General features: G+C 35.6%; 1 protein-coding gene across 1 annotated transcript; it reads left to right on the forward strand.

Moving 5' to 3' along the window:
* The first annotated feature begins 672 nt into the window (after positions 1–672).
* LOC147838586 (uncharacterized) lies at positions 673–6,243 on the forward strand. Its single transcript, XM_087304529.1, has 7 exons — positions 673–4,487; positions 4,797–4,891; positions 4,991–5,041; positions 5,160–5,538; positions 5,626–5,802; positions 5,892–5,980; positions 6,102–6,243. The coding sequence occupies exons 1-7, from the start codon at positions 3,509–3,511 to the stop codon at positions 6,120–6,122; spliced, it is 1,791 nt and encodes a 596-aa protein (XP_087160655.1). The 5' UTR covers positions 673–3,508; the 3' UTR covers positions 6,123–6,243.
* Positions 6,244–12,335: the final 6,092 nt, after the last annotated feature.

The raw sequence follows: 12,335 nt of genomic DNA on the forward strand, positions 1-12,335 counted from the left end.
TTTGGGTTTGGGACAAAATTTATTAATATTCTTTCAATGTTGACAATATAACAAATAACAAGTGCTGTGTTACTTCAATCGGGTACTACAAAGAGATTTGATATCAGAAGGGAAATACGACAGGGAGATCCAGTCAGCCCCCTTCTTTCTTACTTGCTGCTGAATTATTAGCACTGTATATTAAAAATAACGACAATATTAAGCCATTAAATGTTCTGAGTAGATCCTTGTTAATTACACAACTAGCTGATGATACAACTTGATTTCTGAAGGACTCTAATCAAATACCGATTGCCTTAAAGTCTATATCATTGTTTTCTAATGCTTCAGGGTTACATTTAAATTTGAAAAAATGTGAGATTCTAATTCTTCACAATAATACATAAAATTCATTGTATAATATCCCAATTAAAAGCTAAATAACATACTTGGAAATAACTATTACAAAAAAATTTAGGGACAGGGAAAATAATAATATTCATACTGTTGTACAGAAAAATAAAAAAAAAACATTAAGTAGCTGGTTACAAAGAAATATTTAATTTTTTGGGAGAATATTATTAACAAAAATGGAAGCAATATCAAGATTAATCTATCCAGCATATTGCTTAGGTGTAACAGAAAGATGTATTAAACAAATTAACAAAGTTCATTATGAGTTTATTTTGGAACAATAAGCAACATTTATTTTGAAAAATGATTTGGTGAAGTTATCAGAGGAAGGGGGGTTGAATGTTATTGATTTTGGCGTTATAAATGGAGTAATGAAGTTAAAATGGTTACAAAGCTTTGTTAAAGATGAACCGTCTTTATGGTTTAGCATCCCTTTTCATATTTTTCAAAGGATGGGAGGAATTTCTTTTTTTCTAAAATGTGATTTTGACTTACTAAAATTGCCATTTAAATTGTCTGGTTTTCATGCAGAAGTGTAACTATATTGGAAGATGTTGTACAAGCACAATTTTACTCCACATAATGTTATCATTTGGAATAACAGGTGTGTTTTTCTACATGACAGGAAATCTTTATTTTTTAAAGACTGGTTTGACAAAGGAATTTGGAATGTAATTCATTTAATGGATGATGATGGTAATATGTTGAGCTATGATCATTTTAAGTTAAAATTCAATTGTAATTGTGCACATAGAGAATTCTCTTTGGTTGTCAAAGCTATTCCTGTAGCTTTGAGAAATTTAGTTAAAGGTATAGTGCAATACTCCTCTGTAATACCTACACTAGTTGATTTGTTTATAAATAATTATTCATTTTGGGATATTAAATGTAACAACAAAGTCTTGAGATCACTACTGACAAAAGAATATTTTCCTCTTCCTGTTAAAAGAAAAGTTTTATCTGAGAGATTTTCTAAAGCGGACACTATTGATATTAGAAAAAGATACCTGTCATTTCCCTTGTTACCTAAAATGAAAGAAGTACATTTCAAAACAATTGATGACATCTATCCATGTAACAAATTTCTTAGAATAAGATTTCATTTAGACAGTAATGTTTGTATTTTTTTGCTTGAAAGATATAGAATCACAGGAACATCTTTTTTTATAGTTGTTCCAGTGTCAAATCCTTTTGGGACAGATTGTATAAGTGGTTGATAACTAAAAATGTAACACCTGCGTTTGACTATCACATTGTGAAATTTGGCATTTTTATGAAAAACAAGGAAGTTGAATTTCTATGTAATAATATGTCGATTGTAGCAAAATTTTATGTACACAAATGTAGATTTGTTAAAGTTTCTTCTTGTTTCAAAGCATTTAAAAATGATTTCAATATGTCATATAAATCTATAAAACAAGTAAAAACAAAAGGTGCCTTAAAGCTCTCTAAGCTTTTGTCAACATATATGGACTGACCCCTCTGAATGTAATGTATTTTCTTTTGTATTATTTAAGGTTTATTTTTATGTTATTATTAATTTGTACTGTTTTGTTTATTATATGCTGCTTGGTTATAATGTTATATATGTTTAACAATGGAAGTTGAAAATGCCTGTTTGTTATTTGAAGTTTAAATAAAAAAATAAATTTAAAAAAAAGTTTGTCTAGACAATAGTAAAATACGAGATTGCTAGAATATAAATGTGTCAATGTGGGATTGGATATAAACAATTTAGCAATATACTGTATATAAACATGTAGCCTATCAAAAAATAGAAGTGAAAGTCACTGATGATATTTTAAGCATGAGGATTAAAATATCAGCCATACTTATTAGGGTCGAGTCAAACCATTCATTTATACATTCATTAAAGAATTTACCCATACAAAATGTCAACCTCAACACTACCAGTGAAACATATACACACGCACGCAGTACAATAAAGAATGAATGAATAAAAAGGGAGCAACATTATTATGTCAATAGAAAAAAAAACATGCATCCAAAATCAAAAGAATGCTGAGTTTATACGAAGGACGAAACCGGCAAAATTAAATAAATAAATGAATAAATGCGCAAATAAATAAAAGACAGAGTAAATAAATGCATAAATTCATGCATAAATAAAAAATGAATAAATGCGCAAATATATAAAGAAATTGGAGAATACATTTACATTTCTGCAAAAATAAAACAAAATAAAAAAAGAATAACTAAATACGCGCATATATACATAAATAAGCATTGAAATCTATAAATTCCTGTATAAATAAAATAATTAATAAATAAATACGCAAATAAATAAATGAGTAAATAAATCCATGAATGCAGGCATAAAATAAATAAATACGCAAATAAACAAATAAATAAATAAATGTCTGCATAAATAAAAATGGATAAAAACGAAAATATATAAATAAATAAGTAAATAAATTCTGCATAAATAAAACAAAGCATAAATAAATAGGAAAATATAAATTAATGCATAAATAAAACCATAAATAAATAAAAAAGCTAATATAACAATAAATGAGTAAATAAATCCACAAATTCCTGCATAAATAAAGCAAATAAATATGCAATTTATTTATTTATTGTTTTATTTATGCAGGAATTTACGAATTTATTTATGAACTTATTTATTTATTTGTTTTTACCTATTTTTGTATAGTTTTTGAAGGTTTCGTCTTCTATAGGTTTTTAGTAAAATAGTAAAAAAGTAAAATAGTGAAAAACAAATGTTTTTCAATGATTTTTATTGTTACCACTGTTTATTTTAATTAATTTCGATTTTTAGTTCGTTGTAAAACTGACGCAGAATTCATTTCATTAAGGCGTAACGCTGGTGTTTTACAAGTTTAGCCTGTTTACCGCGCAGCCGCTTGCATACAGGCTATGAGTATGTGTGATCAGTTATTGATTGATTATAAGGCATATACTTTATGCAAAAACAATATGGCACTTTCAAATGGCCACAGAAACGCTCCACAGAAACGGCCCAGCCTGCGTCACATTTAGAATTGAATGTGAATGTTCGAAACGGTGACATCATAGCTAAGAGAATGCGAATGCAACTCTGACTTTGGCATTCTGCGGTTAAACTAGTTGAGCGATGGGTCAACGTAATTGTCGTTGCAAAAAGGCAAACAATGATTTTGAGCGTGTGCACGTTTACCATCACGATGCACCGCCACAGCTCACCAATTTGGTGGAAGCTCATAAACATCCTGTTGGCGTAGGTGAAGATGCGAGTGAGGGGAAAAATAAAAAGAGAAAGGAGGCCAACCGTAAAAAGAAAAGAAGGTTCAAGTTGTGGCGGTGGTTCTCCTGTCTGAGAGCTGCTGAAAAAAATAGTACACTTCAGGTTGATGGAGAGGCTCAGGACACTGGGGCAACTGCAGCACCACCTGAAGTACAACCTTCCTCCTTCTCAGGTGACGGATCTCTACAGCAGGTCATTCATACTGTAGACCTCAATCTTCAGGAACCTTCAGCCAGTGACCCTGAAGTCTATCCAACAGTAAAGACACATCTTACTGTTCAACCTGATGTCCTCCGTTCTCCAGTTCTGAGCAGCAATACTGCTCAGACTTCATTCAACTGGAACTTTGACATCAGCCAGACTCCATTGCTTAGTCCTGACTATTGTGATGAAGCCGAAAGCTTAGCTCACACCTTATCTGACTGGAGCATTGATTCTGGCCTGGCTCTAGCACGCACCACATCAAGGTGGAGCAATGATTTCACTAAGACTTCAGCACACACCATGTCAGATTGGAGCATTGATAAGATCAAAACTCCAACACGCACCACATCAGATTGGAGTACTGACGCTACCCGGACTCCGGTACACAAAGTGTCAGTCTGGAGTATTGATGTCACCCAGCCTCCATTTCACTCATCCACTTCTGATTGTTGTAACAATGCTACTGAGATTCCAGTCCCCGATGCTTCCGAGGGGAGTGCCAATTTCCCTCAGATTTCACAGCACACAACGTCAGACTGGAGCATCAATGGTGGTCAAACTCCAGTCTGCACACAGGCCTCTGTTTCAAAACAAATAGAGAATAATGGAAAGATGACAAGTCAGGGTAAGTTGACTGTCCCTTAAACACACACACACACACAAACACACACACACACACACACACACACACACACACACACACACACACACACCTGCAATACTATATCAGGCCATTTTAATGTTTCCATTTGTGACCCTGGACCACAAAACCAGTCTTAAGTTATACATTTTTGGCAATAGGTAAAACTAAAGCTTATTTATTCAACATTCAGACCTCATTTTCAAAAAATGTACACTGATTAAGTAAAACATTTTGTCCTGTTTTACACTGGTTGATATTTCATATTACTTAACCTTGGTTTTGTTTTAATAGTCATCAATTCTTGCCACTATCTGATCGATGACATGCTGGGTGAAGGATCCTTTGGAACTGTGTACAAGGGGCGACGTCTACACGATGACTTAAAGGTGCCTTTCATTTTTCTGGATAGGATAAATAGTAACAAATACAATATGTTAGCTGTACAATCATTCTTACATACACTTTGCTTATTTCTTGTTTATTAGGTGGCAGTGAAATTTGTCACAAAGACGGAAGATGTGGAATACATACGTATCGTAAGTGATTTCTCATAAGACAAGCTACTGTTGTCGAAATTTTGTGAAATTATGATTCAATTCATAATCTATAAAAGATATATCTATCTAAACATCATAAAAAATGTATTTCCTGTAGTCGGGTCATTCAGAGCCCTTTCCTCTTGAAGTTGCACTTCTCATCCTCGCCCATGGAGTATCCAGCGTTCCAGAAATAATCCAGCTTCTGGACTGGCAGGACCAGGAGGACCATTATATAATGGTGTTGGAATACCCTTCACCCTGTGAGGACCTATATGCTTTCACAGAAAGCTATGGAGGATCCATAAGTGAAGGTTTAGCGCGTGTTGTTATGCAGCAGGCAACTCAAGCTGCATACATGTGCTGCCGCAATGGTGTTCTACATCGCGATATCAAACTTGAAAATCTACTAATCAACAAGGAGACTCATAAAGTCAAATTAATAGACTTTGGGTGTGGAGACCTTCTCAAGAAATTACCCTACGATACATTTGCCGGTATGTATTAACCCTTAAGCTGTGAAAAACGATATTCTGAATTTATAGCAACAAATGCTAATTGATGCAAAAATCTTTTACCTTTAGGCACCCTTGAGTACTGCCCCCCAGAGTTTGAGGAAACGGGTGAATACAATGGGAAGCCGGCAACAGTCTGGTCCCTTGGCATCCTCTTGTTTGTATTGGTGTGTGAGGACTTTCCCAACCCTCAAGAACTGCACATGATCAATGAGAACAACTTCTCCAAAGCTGGCTTGTCCGATGGTAAGCTCTTTATTTCAAAGACTCTTACATGCAACATCAAAGGAGGTGTGAAGTTCAAGGTAAACAGATGTTTCAACTGTTTTTCACAGAATGCTGTCAGTTGATTAGTTGCTGTCTCCAGCAAAAGCCAGAGCAGCGGATTCAATTAAAAGAGATTCTTCTCCACGAATGGTTCAAGGTATGAAGCCTAAGCAGAGTATTTTGGGAGGGTTAATTCAAACACAAGACTATGGATGTTAGCTTAGAGAATATTAGATTTGGATTCACTTTTGATAAACTAATTGCTGTTTTTATTTTAGGACACCAACCTGGAGAACTGAAGAACAGCCACCCTACATGTTATTGTCTTGAGAGGAACGTTTCAGGCTGTTTGAGGCAGGAAATCTTGAGCAGGAGGTGGCTCCTCTCAAAACAAACAATAAAACATATGCATTAATTGAACTCTTGTGAAGAGTATTATTTGACAAAAACAATTCTAGGAGAGCACATATTTACATAGTACTGTGAATCTTGTTTCTGTCATGTATGATAAGTATGCAATGCATTTCTTGTGTCATGCTATTCTTACAGTTAAAAAGATGACTAGAGGCTGCATATTGACACAATAAACGTGTCAAAAAAGTCACCAACACAAAACAGCTGATGATAAACATCATTTTAAGCTGTAAAATGACATCACATTTCCACTCTGAAAATGAATATTTAAAATAACAGACACTTCCCTGCCACATGTATTTGTTCTTCAGACATCTCACCAAGCAATGAGACGTTTAAATGCTGTCTAATAGACTCTAAACGTCTGGCCAAAAGAAGGCTAAATTTGGGTAGGCAGTGCAAATCTATATGGCTACTTGATGACTTGATTTATAGATAATTATTCATTCATTCATTTTCCTTCGGCTTAGTCCCTTTATTAATCAGGGGTTGCCACAGCGGAAAGATCTGCTAACTTATCCAGTATATGTTTTACACAGCAGATGTCCTTCCAGTCACAACCAAGTAAACTCCTATACACTCACATTCACACACATACACTATGGCTAATTTAGACTGTGGCTTCTTCAATTCAGTTTCCCCTACCTGTACTGTGGGGGAAACTGGAGCACCCGGAGGAAACCCACATGAACATAGAGAGAACATGCAAACTCCACAAAGAAACGCCAAGTGACCCAGCTTGGTCCCGCTAGGAAGCCAGCGACCACCTTGCTGTGCAGCAACAGTGCTAACCACTGAGCCTCCATGCCACCTTATAAGCAGTTAGATGTTTTTCAAACACACACAAAAACGTTTGTTTTTTTTCCCTTCGCAAGTTGAATAACTGTGCATAGGTCAATTCAAACATAATACATCTAGATATGTTTATATCATGTTTACAGTTTTTGGCCATGAATACTTAAACAATGACAATATGTGGGCTTGAAATTGCAAATTTTAAAAATTTGTTTTAAATTTTTTATTTTCTGTGCAAATACAAAAAAATAAATAAATAAATTTTTAAAAAAATTGTGAAAATGGCAATGCCATGTGAAAGCAAATCCGAGCAGCAAATCCGGATTTCACAATCTCCAGGGCCCGGTTTTTCAAAAGTAATCCACTAGGATTTTGGATAAGGGATTGGATCAAATCTTGAAAATGGGTTTTTCAAAAGAAAAAACGGATTACCTAATCGGATTAGATCACGTAATCTAATCTTGGTTTTGATCCGGATCAAACCTTTACTTTGGGTTTTTCAGACCTTTTTTGTAGGATTTGGATCACTTTGATCCAAAAAACCTGGATTAAACTGATCCCATCAGAAAGTGTGGATTTCATGCCCAAAATGTAATAAAAACTTAAAAATGTTATTAAATAATACTATTTTTGGATCACACAGTATCTTGCGAGATATACTATTTATTCATAAGGTTTTAATTTTATTTGTTCATCCATCAGCCTGTAGTGATTATTGGCTTTAACGTATTCAGCCATTCAGTATAGGCCTACAGCAAAGTAGAAATAGCTTGGCCTCATAAAATAATCCCCCAAACATCTGTCAAAATTGACCAAAAACAATACATTTTATTGTCAATAATTGATATCTATATTCATCACAATGGAAAATATTTTTGTTTTTAGGATATTTATTAGTGATGCATGCAATAATTACAGAATAACCAAAAAAAAAAAAAAAAGTGCAAAGAATGGCAATGACTGATTTTAGAAATCTCTTTTTTAACAATTGCAAAAAGAGACTGAAAGGGCGGAAGCACAGCTTCATCTGGCAGAGGAACAACTGACTCTTACCAAACTGCAGCAAACCAAGGCCAGACTTCAGATCCGCCTCCTAAAGGCTATGCTCAGACAAGCTGCTCTCTCCACATCAGATGAGGAAGTCTGAAATTATTGTGGAGTTTTTGACATTAAGTCTTTTTTTTATTTACATCTATATTTGAAACTCATTATAAATATCCTCAATGTACAGTGTTGTAGGTCTCAGATGAGCGGACTGCTGGAAGAGGATGGGGTGGGGTTTTTCTTGTTTTTATCATTTATTATTATTATTTTATTATTTATTAAATTTTCTTAGTTTTCATTTCAAATAAAAATAAAGTTATATTGACCCCACACTGGCTATTCTACTTGTTGCTCTTTACACAGGCCTATCTATTTATCTACATTGTGATTGAGCACTGGTAATCCAGATTTAGTGATCCTGAAAAGTTCCTATCCGGATCACATTGATCCAATCCGATGTTGCTTTGAAAAACTGGCTCAAAAAGTAAGCTGGATTACGTGATCACGGATTGCAAAAACAGGATTACTAAATCCGGATCAATTTTATCCAGATTAATCCTTTTGAAAAACCGGGCCCAGATGCAAAAAGCTCTCGAGTAAAAAATTTTCAGAGCAAACGTATTTCTGCCGCGTGTCGCGTGCACTGATCCACACGTGAGTCCAATTGCGCTCTTACAGCTGGAAAATTAAAACAAAACCTTCGTTGCAGCACATTATAAAATCACGACCCGTATCTCCAAAACAAATCTTATTCTTTTCCCACTTCTTCTGGCAACCCAACATGGCGTCTATCTGCCGTCTGAACACTGTTTCAGGTACAAACAGTCTTGTAAGCTAGCTTTCATATTAATGAAGTTGCACGGCATACACAATAGAGCGCGCTGATTGGTTTGAACCAAGTCTCTCATGAATGAACGCAGCACACTCAGAGACGTCACAAGGTACTCCCAGGTACAGACATAAAGTCTACACACTAGATTACACGCTAAGATCTCATGACTGTGACGCAGCTTCAAAAATTAGTTTCTAACTGGAAGTATAAATTTGCTCGAAATTAGGCGAAAACAAACAATTTTCACTTTTTAGTGAAATATTTGTGTCCTAATAGTGTTTTTAGCAGTGTGGGACACATATACGACCGTCAACTGCTCAAAAAAAGGTGTTTTACTGTTTTGTGAGCCTGTAAGTGCAAGTACTGAAATAATTTTACATTTAGTTCATTACTATAACCTTTTAAGCGAATTCTACTTTTTTGTAGACAAAGTTTATTGGATGAATAACTTTAAGTACAATAGAGTTTTTGTCTGATCCTGCACCTGCTCCCAACCTGACTTACTGTTCAGGCTATGGCATTTTCTCGTGGCTGCAGTTGCAGGACACTTCTGGTGAGTATACTGTAAACATTTCACCCAGTTTTTATTTTCTTCTGTTTGTAAATACAGGAAAACACTGTTTTATTTATGTTTCGCTTAAAATGTATACTAAATAGTTCATGGGAGCTGTTAATGTAGACAAATGAGACACGTGATTATATTTAGAAGGACCAACTGAATTATTCTTTTTCTTTTTTCTCCACACAGATATTGTGAGGTGTTATTTGTTAGCTTGTTAAAGCTACTTGTAGTGTAAGTAAATAGTATGTTTAAATTTTGTTCTAAAATTAATTTTATATCATTGAATACCAGGGGACTTAAAGACAGTATTAAGAGAAAAGCAATATTCTTATTTTGCAAAAGTCAACAGTTCAATTCAATTCAATTCAATTCAGCTTTATTTGTATAGCGCTTTTACAATGTAGATTGTGTCAAAGTAGCTTCACATAAATGGTCATAGTAACTGGAACAGTGTGGTTCAGGTTTTAGTGTTTAAGTTCAGTTCAGTTCAGTTTAGCTCAGTTCAGTGTGATTTAATCATTACTCTTCATCGTTCAAACACTGAAGAGCAAATTCATCGATGCGTAGCTCTACCAATCCTGAACCATGCGAGGCAGTGGCGACAGCGGAGAGGGAAAAAAAACTTCACCTGATGGGAGTGAAGAAAAAAAACCTTGAGAGAACCAGACTCAGTTGGGCACGACCATTTTAATTTCTCCGCTGGCCAAAAGTCTTGTGCAGAACTTCATTCGCCGTGGTTTATGCTGGAGATGGCCTCAATGAAGACTCGTCTGTCCCTGGAGCGTCGCTGGAATCAGACACATGTTCTCCACTCCCCACGACCATCAGCGCAGCAGCAGCTCAGGATATGGCCTGGTCCCGGATATGGAATCCTTGGGATCATCTTGGATCTGGTCTTGGATCCAATCAGTGACTCCGCCTAATCTGAGGACCTCGGGATGAGTATCCCCAGGTGAAAATAGAGAATAAAGAGAATAATTAGCGTAGCTGCTGTTCATAGTGTATAAGCAAGATGCAGAAGCCAGTGTGGAACCCGCTAGGTGATGCATTGAGTGTATGCTTTACTAAACAGATAGGTCTTTAATCTAGTTTTGAACTGAGAGAGTGTGTCTGAGCCTCGGACGTTATCAGGAAGGCTATTCCAGAGTGTAGGAGCCATGAAAGAGAAGGCTCGACCTCCTTTACTTGATTTTGCTATTCTAGGTACTACCAGAAGCCCTGAATTTTGAGATCTTAAAGAGCGAGTTGGTTCGTAGCGAGACAGAAGGTTGGTTAGATAAACAGGAGCTAGATTATTTAGAGCTTTATAGGTGAGAAGTAATATTTTAAATTCAATACGAAACTTAACAGGCAGCCAGTGTAAGGAGGATAAAATTGGGGTTATATGATCATATTTTCTAGACCTGGTCAGAACTCTGGCTGCTGCATTTTGTACTAATTGAAGTCTGTTAATAGAGGATGCTGGGCAGCCAGCAAATAGAGCATTACAGTAATCCAGTCTCGAAGTCATAAAAGCATGGACTAGCTTTTCTGCATCTGAGATGGATAGCATGTTACGTAATTTAGCGATATTTCTCAGATGAAAGAAGGCCGTTTTTGTGACATGGGATATATGGTTTTTAAAAGTTAGATTGCTGTCTAATATGACACCCAAATCTTTTATAGTAGAGCTAAAGCTAACTTTGTATCCCTCTAATTGTTAATTGAGTTGCGAGATCTGCTGTGTGCAAGATATAGGCACAATAAGTAATAATTCTGTTTTGTCGGAGTTTAAGAGAAGAAAATTGTTGGTCATCCAGTCTTTGATGTCAGTTAGTTTAGTTTAGAAAGTTCAGACGTCTTGTCAGGTTTAGTTGAAATATATAATTGAGTATCATCTGCATAGCAGTGAAAGCTGATCCCATGTCTTCTAATAATGTCTCCCAGAGGTAGCATGTAAATTGTAAACAGTAAAGGGCCTAAAACTGATCCTTGAGGCACCCCATACTTTACTGGGCAGATTTGTGAAGGCTGTCCATTAAGATTCACAAACTGGTAGCGGTCAGTTAAGTATGACTTAAACCATTGTAGAGCCTGTCCCTGGACACCTGTAGACTTTAAGCGATTTATGAGGATATTGTGGTCAATGGTATCAAATGCCGCACTAAGATCGAGTAAAACTAATAGCGAGACGCACCCTCGGTCAGCAGCTAAGAGTAAATCGTTGGTTATTGTCACTAAGGCGGTTTCTGTACTGTGGTGAGCCCTGAAACCTGACTGAAACACTTCAAAAATATTGTTCATCTGCAGAAAAGAGCATAATTGAGTGGAAACAACTTTTTCTAGTATTTTAGACATAAATGGAAGATTTGAAATAGGTCTATAGTTAGCTAAGTTGTTGGTGTCTAGTTGCGGTTTCTTAATAATAGGCTTATTAACAGCTAGCTTGTAAGAGTTTGGAACATGGCCTATAGATAAAGAAGAGTTATTTGCTAATTTAGAGATGGTGTTAAATAAAAATCTAGGATTGTTATGATTATTTTCTATCAGTTTGCGCAGGTGCTCGGTCCTGGCAGATTTTAGAGCCCTCCTATAGCTGGACATACTGTCTTTGTACGCAATTCTAAAGATCTCTAAATTAGTTTTTTTCTATTTACGTTCCAGGGCGCGGGTTGCTGTTTTGAGCGCACGAGTATGACTATTATACCATGGTACAGTTTTAATCTCTCTAGCCTTTTTTAATTTGATGGGTGCCACAGTATTTAGTGTGCTAGTAAAGATGGCATCCATACTGCTGGTTTCTACATCAAGATCATTTGAGTTTGCGGGTGCATTACGAAATAGAGAGAGATCAGGTAAGTTATTGATAAATTCATCTTTAGTTGA

Source organism: Danio rerio, chromosome 22 (genome assembly GCF_052040795.2).
Source record: "Danio rerio strain M-AB ecotype USA chromosome 22, GRCz13ab, whole genome shotgun sequence".
Taxonomy (NCBI): domain Eukaryota; kingdom Metazoa; phylum Chordata; class Actinopteri; order Cypriniformes; family Danionidae; genus Danio; species Danio rerio.